The sequence below is a fragment of the Cheilinus undulatus genome, linkage group 2, assembly GCF_018320785.1.
Source record: "Cheilinus undulatus linkage group 2, ASM1832078v1, whole genome shotgun sequence".
NCBI classification, from domain to species: domain Eukaryota; kingdom Metazoa; phylum Chordata; class Actinopteri; order Labriformes; family Labridae; genus Cheilinus; species Cheilinus undulatus.
In genome coordinates, this window is record NC_054866.1 from 45,575,863 (window position 1) to 45,597,104 (window position 21,242).

At 38.4% G+C, this 21,242-nt stretch overlaps 1 protein-coding gene across 1 annotated transcript; it reads right to left on the minus strand.

Annotated features, from left to right (window-relative positions):
• Nucleotides 1-997: 997 nt before the first annotated feature.
• Nucleotides 998-20,056, minus strand: ddx6 (DEAD (Asp-Glu-Ala-Asp) box helicase 6). Its single transcript, XM_041801277.1, has 14 exons — nucleotides 19,935-20,056; nucleotides 18,580-19,185; nucleotides 18,408-18,471; nucleotides 15,968-16,072; nucleotides 14,491-14,620; nucleotides 11,566-11,712; nucleotides 8,958-9,052; nucleotides 8,702-8,824; nucleotides 8,439-8,567; nucleotides 8,144-8,260; nucleotides 7,784-7,847; nucleotides 7,111-7,212; nucleotides 5,969-6,148; nucleotides 998-4,162 (listed from the first exon to the last, which is right to left on the minus strand). Exons 2-13 carry the CDS (start codon nucleotides 18,780-18,782, stop codon nucleotides 5,973-5,975), a joined length of 1,455 nt encoding a protein of 484 aa, XP_041657211.1. The 5' UTR covers nucleotides 18,783-19,185; nucleotides 19,935-20,056; the 3' UTR covers nucleotides 998-4,162; nucleotides 5,969-5,972.
• Between the last annotated feature and the right edge of the window lie 1,186 nt (nucleotides 20,057-21,242).

Below are 21,242 nucleotides of genomic sequence, written 5' to 3' on the forward strand. Positions count from 1 at the left end.
CCGCCAATAGCCTAGTTTTTTTACGTACCTCTTCATCTTTGTTTTTTAATAAAAATGAATAAATTCACACATTTTATGAGTCGTTTGAGTCCCAAAAACATTGTAAAAGTCTGTGAATTTATTCACAGACAGCTAATTCAGAAAAAAATACTTTCAAAATGTAAGACTTTATAAAGTCGTGATGAGACTTTAATACTTTTTAAGGGTCTTAATTTTCCCAAAATTAATTTATCACCTTTTAATATTTTTCAAGACCCTGCGGATACCCTGATAGGCCCACATATTGCAAATATAGTTGCAAGAAAACATGAAGCCTTTTAAAAGATCTAGTTTTCTCCATCAACTGGTCATCAAATGTGATCAGATCTGTATCCAAGTCACAAAGCAAACAAGATGATCAATGTCAAGATTGGTCATTTTGTTTAAAACTGCTGCAGAGGGGTAGGTGCCAGATTTAGCAAAAAGAAAAACATTGTTTTTTGTTTATACTTAGATACAGCTGACGTTGACAGAGAGGAGAATGAGATTTTAAAAAATAAAATTTTACCTTCACAAAACCAGCATTGCTTCATCCACAAGGGAGCGCCAAAACACAGTTACTCACAGTAGCTTTAACCATCTATATTGGCAAAGATAATAGATAATTTTAGATTTAGAGGGTAACCAACTAAAAAACATGCATATTAACTTGGGATCTGATTTCTTACATTGAAGACTGCTCAATTATATAATCTGTGTTCTTGTTGTCTAACTAGATCCTTTATCCAAAGATTAAACCTAAGATTATTGGGATCTCAGGACACCTGACAACTGTTCTGGCATAATGTGAAGCTCGTGACTCAAGATTATTAGACGTAAATAACTGTCATACTCATGTGGATCTTACCCATTTCATAAGTGCACTAAGGCTGTAATGTTAAGATATTAGACACTTGATCTGAAATAATTGTGTAAAAAGGCTCTGAAATGTTGACAAGCAAAACAAAGTGTACACACATTAAATTTCAGTGAGCTTTATTTCCAACCAAACGTTCAATCATATCCAATCATACTGATGACATCCTTTTTTTTTTTTAACTTAACTTCACAGTAAAATTAGCTCCACTGAATAATCTGCCAATTAAATAACGACCAAATTTCCATCAAATAAAAAAGAAAATGAACTCAGGCTTTAAATTCTTCACTTAAATTTGGAGACTTTTGAAATCAGGGTTACTCCACTTGAACATTTCATTTAAAGAAAAACAAAAATCCAAATTTAAGGGCAACTTTTTTCAAACTCTTTTCATACCCGTTTCCATAACTTTGGATCTTTAGATCATATCCTGTTTTTGTTTAAGCCCTTTGGCTCCTCCCCATGTTGTCTTTCTGATGCACATGTTTCAAAGAAATCTCTGAAGTAGTCCACTTGTATCCTCCTCCACAAAAAGGCCAAATCAGACACAAAAGCTGTGCTTAATGTAATTTGTCTGGTATCAGGAGAGGATTAACATGTGCACCAGGGCAGCAGAAACACTAATTTACCCACCCCACAAATTTAAAAAGCCCGTAAAGAATGAGACAATTTATTTACAGATAACAATCCAATTATTTATCCAATCAGAGGAAAGATGCTCTTGTCTCAATCTTTAAGGTTTCCAAGATGTCAGCCCCAGGCAGTAAAGCAGCATCCCATTACAGGTAACACTTGATGTTGAAGGACGTTGATTTTCGCCTTGGAAGTGTTTGCTTCACTGATTACTACCGGTGGGCTGACACTATAAACAGACAGCTGCCAAGTGTCTGCACAGTTTGATCCCTGTTCACTCAGCTAATGCTCTATTTAATTTAGATTTTTAAACAAATACAGCCCTCCCACCCAAACAATGAGCCAGATCAGATGAGCACGTTTTAAAGGGACAACAATCGAGCAGAGAGAAAGGGGATCAAAGTCCGGAACAATGAGAAATAAAAAGGGCAAAGCACGAACTGATCATTTTCAAGTTTTAAAAAGAGCTTAAATTAAATGTGCAATAATACTTCTCATTGTTCGAACGGTTGAGAGCATCTGACCAGAACAAAGGGAACCTCATCTGCAGAAAGGCTTCAGCACTGCAAATGCCTGCTCAGAAGACCTTTGTGCAATCTAAGGTTTTCAAGTTGCAAAAAATTGCAAAAAAATAACCCAAACCCCAACTATCAAAGCATAAAGGGCAGAGAAATAAGCCATCAACTCAGCAGCCTGAGATGCTAAAGTTATTTTTTTTAAACAAGCAGTCCGACTGATAGAAATTTTAAATCCTTCATGCCCATTCCCCCTCCGTGCCAATTCTTTTTTAGGTTCTGCACCACCTCACTTCTCTCACTGGGGCAGCACGAGTGTACAAAAGCAGTGCAGTGAGTGTTATTGCCTGAACCCATCTCTCTGTGTGCTAAGTGCAGCCCAACCTGCTCAGGTTGTTTGAGTGAGGCGTCTTCTGTCAGCTGGACTCAGAAAGCCAGCTAACTTGCAATGCACAGAGAATGAATTCCTGCTACATTTTAGGTCAGATGGTTCATTTTGATGCATTCGGCCGACATTCTTCAAACGGGGGAAAAGAAATCCACAGCTCCCTGCTCAACATTAGTGAAATAATGTAGCTGTGCTTAAAGAGCACATAGATCAACGTAACAGCAAATACCTCCCCCAGAAAACGAATTCTCTGCCAATTCAGCTGCACTGCAGCGAGTAGTACTACTACATGATATAATATTTTCTCTTCCAATAACACTCATTGTAACTTGAGATCTTAGAGAGTGTCTCAAGAGTCACGGTTACAAGTTAAGGCTGGTGACAACAAAGAATTCATTACTCAAATGCACAAGCTTAACAAAGTCATCCGTCTTAACTGAACACTTGTTAACACTGGGAGCGGGAGAAAAGGGGCCACAATTTCAACTCTCAGTTTAAGTGCAGCTTCCAAGAATTCCACTTGACATCAAATTTGTCAGGGTTAAAAGATTATCAGTGGTGAACTCGGCCTTCAAATCATTTCATGCGCACGGTCATTTCAACGTTTCAAATCCGTATAAATTCTGCAATGTCTAAAATTATAAATAAATTCACAGGCCAATATTGCAGAACAAACAAACTGGCAGTTAAGGAAACAGTCTCCAGTGCTAACAAGAGAGCGAGGGGGGAAAGCTTTTCAGTTTGTCAGCCAGCCTTTTGAACTTGTTTAAAACAATCTTAAAATGAAGGTATATACACAATGTGAGGTGCCCCCCACGTCCGCCGCAGAATTTAGTATGGCCATCCACAGGAAGGTGAAACACAGGACGTAAAAGAAAAAAGCGTTCCCTACAATTTAACTCCACCGAAACAGGAATCCTCATGACTCTTGGTGTTGAGAGGCTGCTCATTCGTTTTTAGTGTTCTGATGCTGAAGACGGAGGAAAGAGTCTGGGTCTTTTAGAAGCTCAAGCTTCTTCACAAGCAGCTGGACAGTCTGGCTGTCTCTTGGAAAAAATCCAGCATCTCTGTCCATGGAAAATCCAAGTTTGTCCTCATTTCTCAGCCAGACTCAAGTGCAGCTAAGCCAGCAGAAAGATAATTCAGACCAGTCTCCCTTCTAATTATCTCCATTCTTTTCAAACAGATGACCCAACCAAAAGCTGTGATGAATTCACCTACGCCATCGGACATTAAATTAGTGTGACAAATTTTCAATTAGGTGAAAGTGAGTGTGTGGTATGAGGTGAGTGAGATAATGGAGGATAATGAAGGGTTATTACTTTAGAACAAGTTGAGCTGCTTGTTAAGGCACTTGATACAAATTGGTTAAAACTTCCAAAATAAAACATGGAGAGTGGAGGGCGACATGAATCGGTCTGTTGGTGCTGGCTTTGTGTCATCGGTGGATATGAATAGTCACAATGTGCATCAATATTTTTTCACTTGGTCCCATGCTTTCCTCCAGGTGCTCATGTCTTCAGGGCGGTGGTGGTGGTGGTGATGGTGCAGCACAGAGCCCAGTTAAAAGGCAAATGAGTTCTTCCCAAACGCGTCCATCAAAATACACATTCCTCATGGTGGCATCCAGAAAAGGAAGACAGAAACTGTACATAAAAAAGGAACTCCAAGACAGGGGGGGATGGGAGGGGTGAAAAAAGGTACAAAGGGGGAAATGGAGGATGGACTGATCTGTATAGAGAGAAAGCGAGAGGAGAGGAGAGTGAAATTAGGTTTGAAAAGATTCTACTGCATGAGTAACTAAACCATTAGATCATTATATTCTCCTGGAAACCTTAAATACACAGGTATTCACCAACATTGTAGATCATTACTGGTCCAAATCTCAATATCTACAAAGTAATGCAAAGAAATTCACTGACTTTTACTTTCAGTTACAAGTCGGCTTCAAGCATCCCTAAAAGCAAAATTATGATAAACAATTATTGAGCCACATGCCATGTGCGTGTTTTATTCATGGAGTTTGTCATGTGTTGTAATGTTTAAGTGTTTTTTTGTGTTTTTCAAACGACAGTACATCATATATACTTAAAAACATGGTTGATTCATTTATTCATAAGTATAATAAGTTTTTGTGTTCTTTTTTTTGGAGTGGCTAAATTTTTTTCCATGAATTCCTTGTTTTTCAAAGTGTTCTGAATTAATCTGCTGAGCCCTGAAGTGAGAACATTAATACATTTTTTGCAAAACTGGCATGAGATTTCTGAATTTTATGATTGTATAAACTGGCTTTCCAAGATGGATTTGCCAGTGAGAAACCGAAACCAGCGTATCCATCTGCTTTGCAAGGTTAACTGTGTTTACTTAGAAATGCTTCATATTCTTAATTTATGAAGAAATGTGCATAGTGACTGCCCTCTGTAGGTTGAAACCCAGCTACTGCAACTGAATTTTTCTACTGGCAGATCTGGTCAGCAAGTGACTTATGTGGCGCCATCTTTCACCACTGCAGAGCTCAACAGTGGGACCGCTTTGATTTTTTTTAACAACTGTGAACATAAGCAGCAGCAGTTAAATGAAATTTACAGATAAAAGCTGGATCAACCAATCAGAAACACTGTTGGGACACTCTAGGATTGTGGGCAGAGTAATTCTTTTAACTTAGATGGCAAATAAACTATTTTTTTCTTAAAACAAAGTTGATGATAAAAGCTGTGTCTTTTACAACACTTCTAGCTCATAAGTCTACATTTGATTGCTGAGACATTAAGGCTACTAATCACATCTGCAAAAGCAGCACTGAATGACGTGGTTCATGGGGACGGTAGGAAGGAGTGAGGGTGTATCATCTGTCCCCCTCTTAGTGCTGTTCATGATGCTCTAAAAGTATTTTTTTATATTCCAGGGTAGATTCACCTCTGCTGAAACTCTGAGGTTTACAAACAGCTGTCAGACAAATCAACCCTTCATGTGCCAGTTTCACCTTCATGACTCTCTTTCAGTCTCATTTTTACTCACATATGCATATTAACAGGAGTATGGGAAAGAAAAATGAAACCTTCAAACTAACAGAAGTATCTGCCCACTATTAAGCTTTGGAGGGCAGGAAAGAAAACAAAGTTAGCAGCACTTGGCTTAAGGTTTTTTAAATATATATACAGAGAGATTTTTTTGCAACCCTGTAGGTAGTGGATAATGAACACATCAGGTGTGTCACTCATTTGCTGGGAGCTACAGATAAAATCTAGCAGGTCACTTTCATTTCAAGAATTTGACTCTCCGGTCATTTTCTATCACATCAGCAACTGTTGCAGCCAGCCAGAGATTTCATTGTATTCTTACAGTAACAATAGAGGCATTCAGACCAAAAAAAGCCATTGTAAAATCTGAATAACAGAGCTGCCGGTAAGCTACACCAGTGGTGCAGAATGCCAAACAGAGCACCAAAATAACAGTGATCGCTGCCATATATTTAATTAGAATATATGTCTATTCTGGCATGTTTAAGCAGGTAGAAGAAGAAATATGTGTACTCACTGGCTCATGGCTTGACTTCTTCACCACTCTCACTGTGGTACTCTGCCACATAGAGGCTCTTATCAATGATGCCAGGGATGGGCTTGATCTCTGTTCCGAGCTGCTCCTCAATCCCTTTCAGGTTGAAGCGATCGTCGTAAGTGATGAGGTTGATGGCGAGACCCAAGTGTCCAAAGCGGCCTGGAAATCAACAAATGTAAAGTTTGAATACACTTCTTTCATTGTTTTTCTCTACAGAGCAGACAGCAAAATCCAGATTATAAGTCACATGGTATTTCAATCACAGCCTGTTTTGGGAGCTTGGGGGGGGGGGGGGGGTCAAAATCACAAAGTCAGCAAAGTCCACAGTGTGTGGCCGTATAGCTCTTGTAGTTCTGCTTTCACCATCCAGAGTTTGGACTCTTGTAAACTGTAACATAGTTAAACTATTAACTACTGTATTACAGCTTGCTGAGGAGTCTTTTTAATCACATCAGCACTCAACAAGGTGTATTTATTCAAAAGTCTACCACTGTTTCTATTAAATGCAGGATTATTTTCAATTCAGTTTTAATTATGGCACATTTCATAAAAATGTGGACTCCATGTGCTTTACATAAGATGAAAACAGACAAAACAAAAACAAAGATACACAATGAGTCAAGAAAAATTTAAAAAATTCCAGGCATAATATTTAATGAGCTTGGACACACTGCACCAATCTGTATAGCATTCACTAGAATATAATAATGCTAGGGAGCATACACAAAGATAAACATGAATATGACTGAAGGAGACAGAAAGATGGTTAAAAAAAAAAAAAAAAACAAGTTGCCAGCCTCAGTCAACCTAGACTGCTTTACTGTGTATGTTGCGAGCCTTAGAGTGGCAACTTACAATACACAATGAATGATGGGAATTTTTAAATAGTTTCAGGTCATGTACAATGTGTGATGGTGCCTGCACTTGCTATAATGATAGCACATGTCTCAGCACTGGTGTTTTGGTTGCAGAGTTATTCAGAATGCATCTCAGCATTATATGAACAAAAAAACACATTAAAAGTGTCTTAGACACCAGATTTTGCAATAGTTGCCCCTTTAAGAGTCTGTACAGCCTGCCTCACTCATTCAGACACTCAATCAAATAAAATGGGCTCTTACCAGATCTGCCAATGCGATGAAGGTATGTTTCTCCCAGCTTGGGAAAGTCAAAATTGATCACAACATTCACAGCTTGAATGTCAATTCCTCTTGTAAAGAGGTCTAAAGGGAAGGAAAGGGAATATTAATAATCTGCAGAAGACCTTAAAATGCACTAATCTAAAAACTTGCATGAAAACATTAATTTCAACAATAGTTAAGTTTACCAACACTGCAATTCAGGCAGCACATCTATCTTTAACACCATTTGGCTCGATTACTATGCCCAGCTTCATTACATTTTTTTCTTTGGTTTATGGTTTGGTAAGTAATCCCCTGCCATACTATGTGCATGAAATCCAGAAGCATCTAGAAGCCTCACTAATTCTCACAATATTGCAACAGATAGAAAGATAATTCTAAGAGCTATTCTCAATAATGTCTGTAAAAAGAATACAGTCCATTAGCTCAACTCAGTCATGCCAATAACTTATTTACTGCACTTACCCAACTACAAAAACAGTATGATTCTATATTAGAAAGATCAGCTCAAGGTGAGACAAAGACAGTTAGTGGTGGCGATAACGTGTGAACAGTCTCAAAGCAGTTACTCGCTGTAACACAACTTCTTGAGTGTCTCACAACTCAGTTCGTAAAACAAGCAGATGTACATGCACATGGCCCTGCCACTTACCAGTGCAGACAAGATTCCTGCAGAGGCCGTTTCTGAAGTCGTGGAACACACGGTTGCGGTGCTCCTGGAGAGCAAACGAGGAAAATGTCATACAATCCAATATTTCTTTACATGCAGACCTCAATGTCACATAAACACAAGCAATAACAAGCTATTTTAGCCTCAGATAAGCTGACATATGGAGGGTAATGTTTTCTGATCTTTTAGTTGTGAAATAGCACCATGTTGTTTGTGCAACTCTGCTGTTACAGCCTGTGAACCTTACACCTTCTGTGCAACAAAAACTGTAAAACCAAACACTACAATCTAGTTTTGGATGTTTTGGTGTCTGGTAATTCTGATGCCGTTCTCTGAGCTGACCTGTCTCATCTTGGCATGAATGTAGAAACATGAATAACCAAGCTGGGAAATTTTCTTGGCGAGGAGCTCCACTCTCTGTGAGGAGTTGCAGAAAATTATGGACTGGTTGATCTGGAGCTAAAAAACAGAGAGAACAAACAGTGAGCACTGATGCAACCAGTAATACATCTAATGACCTGTCTTATAAACAAAATGTAAGATGAACTTATGATCACTTGATCCATTCTCTAGAATTCGAATACTCAAGCTGGACTTTTATATTTTAGTCTTCATGGCAGCTGAAGTCAATACTTACCCTGGAGAACAAGGTGTTGAGGCAATGAACTTTTTGCCTTTCGGTTACATAAGCGTAATACTGAGTCACACCCTTCAGTGTCAGCTCCTCCATCAGGTTGATCTCATAAGGTTTCTGCAAGTGTGCATTCTACAAAGAATATGAAGACAGGAGATGATGTTTATCTGCTGATAAAGTATGACTTCAGCTCTCAGGGATGTGATTAAATCCTGAAGAATCGCAACCCTGAGTTGTGTGATCAAACAAGAGAAGAAAGTACCTACCATAAACTTCTGCACACTGAGAGGGAAGGTGGCAGAGTAAAGCAGAATCTGCCTCTGTTTGGCCAAGAAGCCCAGAATTTCCTCCATCATCACCACAAAGTCCTGAGACAGAAGTTTGTCAGCCTGTAGGGTAAACAAACATGATGGAGTGGCACATTTAGAGCTGACTGACAGAAATCTTAACTACATGTCACACAGATTCATTCAGATAGATCATAGAAGGTTCAAACAGAAACAAAAATAACATTTTACTCACTTCATCCAGAACAATCATCTGCACTTGATTGACTTTGGCCACTCCTTTCTTGATGAGGTCTAAAATTCTCCCAGGTGTGGCAATGACCACATGTACTGAAAAACAACAATGATATATTTGTCTTCTTCATTTCACAAACAGGACTGCATTAAAATGTGGCAATGGATACAAAACACAAAGCTCTGGGGTACAGATGGCCTAGCAGTTAGTAGGGGTGTAAATTAGGATTGGGCGCTATCCACTTTTTAATACCATTATACCTTCCCCATACCCTCTGGTATAGCTCTGAGTGCCTTCATTTGCCAAATTGAAATGAAATTATGAGCAAGATTTCACTTATGTTAAAGCACTTCACACAGTGGCAGTTGTGCTGATGATAGAGAGGGACACATATTTACAAGGCATTTGTTTCAAACATGCACTCATTACATGGCCCCGTCTTGATGACAGTAATCGAAGCTATACCCAGTCATAAAGGTATTACCGTATTACCGCCCATTCCTAGTGTAAATCACTAGTTTCATCACAATATATGTCGATAATTTGGACAGCAAATCAATGTTTTCTGATAAAACAAAATCTAATACAGTACATTTTTATACAATTTCATAGAGGCCTACAATCAAAATAAGATTTTATGACCAAATTTCACACAGTTACAAGAAAAAGTAGTTTTTGCAATTCAATTAAAGACAGCCCTACATTTCACAACAGTCACATGTTTAAATGCTGTAAATGTTGTTTAATTACTTAAAATTGAGGGGTCCCTGATTTCCTTTAGATTAAGAGCGTAATAAGGATGTTTGTGGTAAAACATGCCATTTTAATAATTGCAAACTTTTAAGAACCAACATATTTATTTCTTCAAGTACTCTGATCACATGCAACATGATATAGTGATGAATTTACATTGATTAATTACAATCTTGATTTTGATACAGAGGTTAGAGCAGCTGTCCTGCTTGAATCACATCTAGTTTGGACAGCTTTTATTGTTGTAATAAATCTAATATGAGGTGTAGGGCTTCAATCAGCATATCAAAGGAGTGTTTTTTCTAGGGCTGAACGATTAGGAAAAACAATCTAATTGTAGATTATTTTTTCAATTATTGCAATGGCAATTTAATGTGTGATTATTTTTTAAGTTACACATCTTATGTATTTTCAACAAACATGGGTAGAAAATCCTTCTATATTTTTACCGCCAAAACATTAAATAAATTAAACTAGGGCTGAATGATTATGAAAGAATATGTAATTGCAATTATTTTGACTCATATTGCAAGTTCAGTATGAATTGTTGTATTGAAAGCAATGATAAGTTTCAAGTCATTCTGATTCAGAACAACTAGATGTTTGCATGATGGGAGGAACATATCTCTGCTGTATAAAAAGTTTATTAAACTGGTATTTTAACGCATTTTTCATTTCAAAGAAATATTTTACCTCTTGCAATTTGAAAACTGCAATAGGACATATTGCGATTTAATCTAAATTTTGATTAATTGCCCAGCCCTATATGTCCACACAGCTGAGAGAAGAGTGGATGTCCTCTTTCCCTCAGGTTAAAACATGAAGCAACTGCTGCTAGTTCTACTTTGTTGAGTACGCTGCTGGTGGGTGGAAACTGTCAAAAGGCGTGCAGGTTGATTTCACAATAAAAGCATAGCTTAAAAGTGAAGGAGGAGATCTACGTTCCAATTAATGTACCAATATACGTTGATGGACGTTACACACCAAGCAGTCAGATCATAATAATATAATAATAATAATAATAATAATAATAATAATAATAATAATAATGATACATTTTATTTATAAAGCACTTTTCAAGAACTCAAAGACAATGTACAAAAATAATAAAATACATTGCACAATCATCTCTGATCAATTTGGAATATTGAGCCACGAATGAGTTTGCAGTACAAAACGTTGTATCCAAACTCTCATGGAATCATTTGGCAGTACTCATGCAACCAAAGAGCTTGTGTTTTGACCACATGCCATATTTCAATCATCAACAACCCTTGTCTGCCAAGAATTTATTGTTACTGCCACAAGAGGCATTTATTTAGAAAAAAGGCTGGCATTATATTTTCTAGTCTTTAAGACAAATATTCTGGTACTTCATAGTAACAAAATGTGTAGGCAATGACCATGGCTCCAAAGAAACAAACATCACTATATCACATAAACAGATTGCCAATATCGAAACACAAAGACCCTTCACTATCACTGTCAAATACTTGGATCAGATCCAGACTTCTTGCTAATGCATGAGCCAGACTGATTACTTTGTGGCCTCAGATTTATTTACAACATTCTGCATAAAACTCTGTGTAGCAAAAAAGAGATGTTACTGCTTTAAAATTATTTAATGGGGCTTTTTTGTATTGAAAAGAATAAATCATTTTGATTATTATCTTAATAGTATGCAACAAACAGACAAAACACAAGCAGCAGCCAGCTTCTCTCCCACAATAAAGGACCACAATGAAAGCTCTAGCATCAGCATTAATTATTCAGTCATTCAGAAGTCATTTGAGAGGGAACTGAAAACAATGTTTTTGTATGGAGAGCAAAGCATGTCCTCATAAGAAAGATTTACCTGTTTCATCAAGTCTCATGATGTCATCACGGAGGTTTGTTCCCCCTGTGGTTGCCATTACCTTCACTCCTCCCATGTGTTTGCTGACCTGGATACATATTTGGCTTACTTGCAGAGCCAGTTCTCTGGTGGGCACTATGACCAAAGCTGGAAAACAAGAAACATTCGTTAAAAAAGCACAAATTAAAACCAAGTCAGATAAGCAACTGTTAAATAGACCTATGCTACAAAAAAAAACAAAACAAAACAAAACAAAACAAAACTGACATAACAGTATCATTATGTACTCCTCACCAATACATGCATTGACATAAATGTTACAGCACCAAAATGGGCAAAAATGCTGTGACAGCAGTTATGAAATACACAAAAACCCAATAGATCACAGTCGATCCTAAACCACATGACAAAGCACATACATCAGAAAAAAATACATAAATAGATGGCATGCAGAAAAAGTCCATGTAGAGCTAATGTGACTGAAAGCAAAGAGAATTATTTTCGGGTTCCATATACAAGCTTTGAAAAATGGTAAAATTAGGGATGCACGATATTATCGGCAGTATTTCGTATCGGCCGATAGTAGCTCAAAAACTCAATTATCAGTATCGGCCGATAGTAAAACTTACGCCGATATGTATGGCCAATAATGTGACGTTATAATTAAGCGCAAGTGATGACGTCGGATGTGCACCAACAACAAACATGTCGGCCGTGTGAAAGAAGTTTTAGGTGTGGGAACAAGACAGCAAAGTTGTTGTTTGCATTGCTTGTAAAGTACGTGTGATGCGAGGAGGAGCTCGACAACATGCCTTTAACACCACCAGTTTAATTTTGCTTCTAAAAAACCGCCAACCTGATGACTACAAAGACTTTCTTCATATAAACAATGACAAAACTTCGCACCAGGGAAAACTCGTCCACAGCCTCTACTTCAGTCATTTGACAAAGCTGAAAAATACAGCAGCGACCATCCAAAGGTAAGGAGCTGAACAGGAAAATCATTGAATTTATAGTTCTTGATAATCAGCCTTTCGGTGTTGTGTGATAAACGGGCTTCTACGGGCTAATGATGCATTTACCTGAACTGCAAAACTTTGTTGCCAGTTATGTAGAGAAGTTCCTTGTCAAAGCATAAACATGTTAGCTTTACCACGGATATATGGACAAGTGTCCATCCTGTTAGCATGTTGTGCTTCACTGCCTGAGTGGATAGATGAGGATTTTACGCTTAAAAAGCCTGTCCTACACTCACAGGAGTGCAGCAGCCGCAGTTGACGCCACTTCTGATAACATGTTTCTGATATGGAAAATAGAGAAGAATGTGCGTGTCGTGCTACGCGACATGCGCGAAACATGGCAAAAGCAATGACGGACTTCTGTGTGCAGTCTCCCGGGCACACTCGAAGGTGCACGAAGGTGTCTCCAGCACTGGAGATGTCAGTGTCACTGTGTTATTACAGAGCTGTTTACAGTGAAATGCCCATTAAACTTGGCTGCTTAGTTAGTTTGTACTTTTTAAAGCAGAATCAGTTGTTGTTATTTAAAGCCCTTTGTCAGGAGAATCTCAGGGAGCCATCCTGCAAACCGGCTGAGTAATAAGGAGAATCAGTCTAAGTTTATAAGCTATTTCTGTTTTGCACTGTGGACCGCAGTGTCAGCAGGTTATTTTGCTGCTGTTAATTGCCCTCAAAGATGCAGATGACTTTGGCTGTAACATGTAATGCACAAGTAACCCAAAGACATTACTGTAAGTTTTTTTCATTATTGTATGGCTGTATTTGACAAAAACAAAATGAAACAAAAAAACATATCATTCATTTCTGAGAAAAATCAAATGTTTTGTTAGTTTCTACAAAAATAGACTACCAATATTTAAAGAAAATGTAGTCCAGGATGGAATTGGTGATTTTTACAGTGGAAAAAATTTAATTAAATACCAGTATAGGGATCGGCCAAAATGAGTTTTAAAATATCGTCATATCAGATATCGGCAAAAATCCAATATCCTGCATCCCTACTATAAGTAACACTTTGTTACTTTTGTTTTATGGTGACCCTGTCACCTGCTTATTTGGAAGTAAAACAAGTTTTGAAAATAAAGAAAGATATTCAAAAATTCAGTTTGCACGATTTTCAGTATATACAAAATTTGATCATCTCAGATTTTTTTTTTTTGTTTGTGTTTTTTTTAACCAATATCGACATTGGTAAATATCAGTTATCAGCCATAACAGCAATATTAATATCAGATATCGTTATCGGCCAAAATCTTCATATCGGTGCATCCCTAGGTAAAATACTAAAGCAACACCACAAACCTCCATCTACACCTGTCAAGACACCAGGCTGATTAGCAGTTGTGCCATCCAAACCAGCCCTGAATGACACAAAAGTCAGGATTTTCCCCGACTTCTAAACAAGATCATAAGAGGCTCTTGCAAATCCCTGCTCATTAGTTTGACAGAAAATGCAGTGTTTATGTTCAATGCAGAAGTCAAGCAAAAAAATCCTACAAATGCAGGCAGGTTTACAGTAACGTGAACCCAGAATACTAGTGTATAAAAAAGACAACTGCAAGACATAACTGAGAGGGCCGTGTTGAACGTTGAGGGGCAGCCATGACTGGGAAGCAAATTCTGAATGTTATTTTCCATTATCCCAGGTCTGACTCCTCTAGCAGAGTGGTACAGTTTGTTAACTAACGGCAGCTTTTCTGTCTCCATTAGCTTTCTTGCTTTTCAAACTAAATGGAGTATACGCAGTGGCTCCCTTTGCTGTAAAGGAAGGGAGGGTGTGCTCCATTTACCACACATAACAATAGCATCTATGGACATACAATTCAACACTAACTGCTTAGCCACAATAATAGTGTTTTCATGACTGAAACTGAAACCTGTTGTGGCAGAAGACAAGCTTGCTCACCTTGTATGCAGTCCTTCTTCAGGTCAATACGTTCAAGTAAGGGAATGAGGTAGGCACCACTCTTTCCCGTGCCATTCTTGGCTCTGGCCAGGATATCTCTCCCTGACAGTGCGATGGGAATACTTTCCTCCTTTAAAACAGAGCAGTGATATCAGATTAATACAGAGAAACACTTTCTGTCTGGTTGTAGTTAGTCAATTATGACAGGATTTAGACCATCAATGCTCCAACAAAACACATTACAACTGTAGATTTGAACATTTGGTAACATTAATGAGTAGTCCATAGGAGGCACAATTGTTTTTTACATTGAACTAGTATTTTGAAAATCATTGCTGATACTAATATATATATCTCGTGTATTAGAACTACACCGTTCGTCTTACTGATGGTCATATTTTAGAAAGTCTTAAAACAAGACAACATTTGATTCCATATATTCTAACTACATATTCTTTACCATATAAAGTTATTCAGTAATGGAAACAATCTTTGGGTTAAATGAAAATTATTTTTAATATCCTTTAACAGTAAAAAAGCCATTTTGAGAGCTACAAAGAGTACGTAACAGTCAGTTCTGTAGTAAATTAAATAAAATGTGCCTTTGAATGTTGATAATGATAAATTTGCACATTCTGAAACAGGCACAGCAGTATATCAGCTGTACATTTACTGACATTTTCTAATGTATTACACCTCTATGCCAGTAAACTGGTAATCTGGTAATGCATAACTGACTGCGTAAGAATCAAAAATCATGCCCTGAGTTTTCAACTCACTTTACCCTGAACAGGCTGCTTGGTGTACATATCAAACTAGCAAAAGAAATTTATCTGATCACATCAACCAACCCTCTACATGCCCCCTCTCAACCAGGGTTGTGTTCTAATTACACCCAGCTGTGCTTTGGCCTTAATGACGTTAGCATGTAAATTCAAATTTATATGAACCTTCAGAGTTATTCATCTAATGGCTGTGAAGATTTTCAGCCTGGGTCAGAGTTGTGGAGCAGCCAACTATCTGGAATCCTGGTGACCTTCACACCATGCTGCTAGCATAGCTTAAACCAGTTCAACTTCAGCTCTGAAGGCTCTTCTTAATGCGCTGCATCATCTGACTCTGACTTGAAAACAAACCAAGTTTCTAAGGGTATGTTTTACACTGCGCAACACTTAGAGCCTGATCCTGGCACTAACATCAAAGCCCAGAAATTATTTTAATTAAAGGCCGTGTAAATAATCATTTGAAGCCCATAATTATTTAACAGCAATCATGTTGATATTTAAAAAAAAAAGCAAAAATAAATTTTTAATCAAGAAAGGTATCAAAGAGACATTTACGTGTCATGGTCAGCTTACTTGAGCAGCTTTTGCTTCCTTATCAAAACGGAAATGATTAAAACACTGACTTTCTTTATCACATTTTCACTTTTGTCCAGTTTTCAGAAGAGAGACAAGCCCTTTTTGTGAGCATTTACCTGGATTGGCGATGGCTTTTCCCAGCCCATCTCAAAGATTCCCATAAGCAACTCCCTCTTCAGACAATAATCCTCAAACTCGTTGCCTTTTGTTGCAGTCACATCCTGCAATCATACAATGATATATGAGCATTAAGACCTTTTCAGAACATAGGGTGGCATCTTCATTCCCCACCAACAATGAAAGGTAGGATGATAACAGAAAAAAAGCTTTGGATAAGTGTGAATATTTACATTTAAAAATGCATTTTGCATCCAAAAAATACTGGTAGACAAAAATAAAAACTATATATCTTTAATACATAATGTTTAAATTGCAATGTTAAGTAGCTAGCATCAATTAATGGTCAAGCAGGTGCATTTTCCATTTGGAATGCAACACAATAGAAGCAGAGGCAAAGTTGTATAGCTTTACAATTCACATTCATAGTGTGCACAATTCAGTCAGGGTTGTAAGGACTTCTTCAAGTGTTTTCAGGGAAATTACTGGCATTTATCTGAAATAGATCAAATCAAAGCTAGGAGCCCATGAAAATATTTTATCAAAGACAACACAGAGTAAGTTTCATTATATTCAATAAAAAGAGAAAACATTAAAGATACAATTTGTAGATTTTATTTAATACTGAAATATCTTTATTAATTCAAAACCGACCATCCCTATGTTATATATCTTTCAAACTGAGATCTTACAGTAACTCAAATATTTCCTTAAGTTTCCTTATACAGAAATTGCTCCAATTCACTTAAGATGTAAACCCTCCACAACTGGCACTTAAAGCAAGTTGAGACCAGAACTGCTCAGCGCTGCCGAGGTTCATGGTACTACTTCTTGTTTAGAATCGAGGACTCGCATCACAAGGTGCATTTACTAAACAGAAGAAGACATTTTGTTTTCAGTCAAAATTTTCTGATGAGGGGGAAATGCACATCAAAGTGCATTTCTGCAGTCACGCTGGAAGCACCGCCAGATCACGTGCATTCTGGGACTGCTTTCAGTGTGAACTGTAAAGCCGTGTTTCCATCAAGGGGTCTGGTTTGATTCCGTTAGCTTTGGTATGGTTTGGTACGCTAAACCCCAAAATAGTTTGCGTTTCCACAGACACCCGTGCTCTCACTTGGGTGGGCAGGGCTGTAAAAGCATGCATGTCCCAGACAGCGCGAGTCAGCTGTTCCAGCAGCAGAGTTGTAGACAGGATGAGCGACAGAAATCAGTCGGGAAAAAGCAGTAAACAGCTTTATTTTAGCTGAAAGTACTTCTAAAAAAAAAACAAATACATTTTAATGATGTTAACCGTGGTCAGTACAGCTCCACAGCTGATGGAATACGAGTACAGAGACGGTTTGAGTCGTAATGCTACATTAATATGTGAATATATCTAGTCTAGAACAGTTTATACGACAAAATATAAAAGTTTAGAGCTGTACTGTGAGAATTCGCCGTATTAAAAACAAAGTAAAAGTTCAGCTGGTGTTAAAATCAAGCTAGATTAAGTCAGAAATCCAGGGTGCGCTGATCTCGTTTTAAAATAGTCTGCAGCCTGAAGTTTTATGAGCCCGTTCAACAACCATAGAGCAATGTTTTCACAGGTTATCTAACATAAGAACTTGATTAATAACTAGTTAAAGATGAGAATGAACTTTTTTAAGGCTTCGTATTCACAAAACTTCTGCATTAATCTAGTTTCTCATCCATCGCGGATGGATCAGGCTGATGTGAGCCTTTGGGCTCTGCTTTGTGTTCTTAAAATCATCCAGATAAACGTCAGGAAACTTGATTTGTGGCCAGATACCAATATCCATAGACTAGGAAACAGTTTGGATCTCCGTCGAGTCCAAATATTTCCCATTTAGGCAGATATTAGTCCATTTTTCTCCCGTTTTCGCCCGCTTCTCACAGCGCAGACTCCCTTGTTTGAAGCCCGGATGCCAGCAGCTGAGTCATGCGCTGACGTGATGTCAGTGCAGCCCCTATTGTTGTGTGTGTAGCTCCACCTTTTTGGTACGGTTAGGTAAGACTGGCACCCCTCCGGAAGGGTGCCAAAAAGTGGGATGGTACGGGTCAGTTTTTTGGGACCCTTTCTCTATGGAAACGCCAAAAAAAGCGCGCCGTACCGCACCGAACCGAGACAGACCGCTTGGTGGAAATGGCCTATAAGTGTACTTTAAGGGCATTTCTCCCTTAAGAAAAATTTCTGAATGAAAACAGAACATTAGTTTTATCTTTAGTAAATATGCCGCCTATGAGATGCAGTTTTTATTGAGTCCTTAAGTCGAAACTAGAAGTTAACAGCAGAGATTGGCAGAGCTGGGTAGCCCTGGCCTGTATTCGTCGTACAGATTTATTGTTTTGGTTGAGAGCCCCCCTGGTGGGGGAATGTTAAATACTGTATGTTTGAGGAATTTCCGCTCATTGAAAGGGGAGCCATCTTCTACCTACCGAAGTTTTCATCCTCATGTCTTTTGGTGGCAATTTCAAATTTTTCTTCCAGTCATCTCCAGGCCTGTGGAAGAGAGTTATGTGAACAATAAGCATAACAAAGACTTTAGAGTGATAAATGCACTAATAGACAAAAGGCATTGAGTCAAAATCCTTGTATCTTTTTACTTACTTGATGACAGCGTTAGTCGTAGGGGCTGGCTGGGAGTTACCATTGTTAATTGCTCCTTTCATCTGGTTAAGCTGCTGTTGTTGAGGCCCTCCTCCTCCACCACCTCCACCTGGTGCTCCAGCAGGCTTCACCGAACCTCTTAGCTGTCCATTCTGGTTTGACAAGCCCAAAATCACTGGGTTCTCTGTCCTGGCGGTACTCATGTTTACTTAGTTCGAGTTTTCTGTTCCAATAATAATGAAAGCTCTAGAAGTCTCTAGATGATAAGAGTCCGCTTTCCTGGGACACCTCAGAGCTTGATTGTCCTCTCTTGTGGCTTCAAAAATTGTCCAAATCCTTCGTCTCAGCAGGCTCCTCGACAAGATTCTCGTTTCTGAGACTTCAAGTGCCAAAAGACCCAATTATCCTCCCTTAAATCTTTTTTTTTTTTTGAATCTCTAATTTCTTAAGTAATTAAGAGCTAGGCATAGATGTTAATCCCGTAGTTGTTGAGAAAACCATACACCAGGAGGGCTTAGCTAGCTATCAAGTACTGGCCGACTATTTAGCTAGCCATCTTGTGTAGCTTAACTGCGCCGCTGCGTCCTTCTCGGTCTTTCCGAAACCCTGAAACATACAAGGCAAAATATTATATGACAGATTTACCAATAAAATACTGACTAAACAATCAAATAAGACCATGTAGGAAAAAGAGGCTACATTTTGAAGGTTGCGGGGGCCATAGACTGGATATGTAACTGATCAATAACTCGCGAAGATGATGGCCTAATATCAAAAGTTAGCCGACTAACAGCCGTTATGTTCATATTTAGTCACCCCCTGGCAACTATATTACCTTGTAGATATCAAAAGGCGTCGAATTAATCTGTAGCATATTTGTATTGGATTAACAGCTAAATAAAGGACTGCCCAGGAGTATTTTCCGTCGCCAAACTAGACGGGAGCTACGACAGTCCTCGGCTCCTTAGCTGCCGCAGCTGGCTAACTAGCACATGAAGCTTTAGCCTCATGCTAATGTTATGCTCTGTCCGTAACCACCGATATAATACCCGATTACAAACACTTCAATACAGCCGATTTAGTATGACGGTGGTGTTTTCACTACTTGACAATATTCTCCACTGTAACCGAACACACAAAACTGGAAATTCACCGCCAAATGATTAAAGTATACGCTATCGTTAACTCAGCAGAAGCGACTGCGTGCTAGGATGATAGCAAGCTAACCTGAACTGGTCAACGAAGGCAAAATAACATGAAAAGTTAACACAAACGGTAAGGCCGCCACAGAATCATGGTTTATCTTGTTGACTAAGATAAACGGGTATAAGCTGTTCGGATAAGCATGCATTTACCTTGAATGTCTGAAATTAGCGGTTCTCTAAGCGGTGTTGGTAAGGTGTACTCAATTTTTAGCTGACTGCCAAAGAGTCATGTCAACCAACCGTTCAAGATGGCTTCCACTCGTATTTGAACCCGCCCCCAGCCAACTTATCAGCTGATTCCATTTCAAATCAACGATTTAACCCCTGTAGAAAGACAACTTTAAGACTGTTAACGCTATCACTTTATAGAGACCGGCCCCCTTTTCCCTTTTGTTGTAATTATGAGGTGGCAAGTCGGAGTTATGACATTGAAAGCCATAAACGTGAGAAGGTCGAAATTATGAGCTAGTAGGTACGTCACAGTTGGCAGACGACATTGAAATGAGATTTAAAGACAAAATTATGAGGAATCTTCGAAATTATGGGGGAATAGTCAAAATTATGAGATATTAGGTCTATGTCACAAAAATGACAGGCCACCACTGGTGGACTCTGGGGGGGGGGGGCAATTGCTCCCTTGGTGCCCTAATGTTTGATAAATTGCCACTAAAGTACCCTCTCTGATGCCCCTATAGGTAGATGTACACGATAAGGAACACTCTTGGTGACCTCACAGTAGATAAAAATGACAAAGAGCCCTAAGTGGACAAACTTTGATAATGAACCCTTTTAACTTCCCTCTATGTGGACAAATGTTTGACAGCTTTTTGGCCGCTGGTGCCCCACATATGACATTTCAGAGGAATGATTCTGAAATGTCATGCATCTTAAAATTCTAAAATAAACAAATTTTGAGGTGAATATGGGTATCTGTTCAGACTCTCTCATTTAAACTGGACAAACTACTCCATCATGTGACCAGATATGCCATAAATAGACATATGAATGTATTAACCATGTCAAAAGAGTTGATTCCCAACTCTTAAAATGTGATTAACATACTGGTAAATGTGTAAAAAAAATCTGTTTATACGTAAGCAGGCTAGATCTCTAGCTTAATTCATTAGAAACACAGCGAAAGTCCAGCATTTGATTACTATAATCCTCTCTAGTTTCAGCCCAAAGACACAGATTTCTTCTTTTTCTCTCCTTCGTCAATAAAGGGTAAAAAAAACATGTAGTAAATTATGGCTTTTTAATTCTTAGATGCTCAAAACACAGCACAATAGCACTTAATCACTTTGCCACTGCTGTTTCCCAAAACACTGCCATTCAAACACACTGATGGTTTTCACCCTAAAGTGGGCGTGGCCACTCTGGAAGGAAGTGACTTTGCACTGTTTCTATCAATAGAGTCTGCACTGTAGGCAACTAAAACCATGACATTAAAAGTAGATT

What these genes read in the sequence shown, in the direction of transcription:
- ddx6 (XM_041801277.1), bottom strand. Translation starts at nt 18,782, where the DNA reads ATGAGTACCGCCAGGACAGAGAACCCAGTGATTTTGGGCTTGTCAAAC. An exon ending in ACATGAGGATGAAAACTTCG is followed by an intron (nt 16,073 to 18,407) that starts GTAGGTAGAAGA and finishes GTATGATTGCAG; the next exon opens with GATGTGACTGCAACAAAAGG. An exon ending in CAGGAATCTTGTCTGCACTG is followed by an intron (nt 7,213 to 7,783) that starts GTAAGTGGCAGG and finishes CCTTCCCTTTAG; the next exon opens with ACCTCTTTACAAGAGGAATT.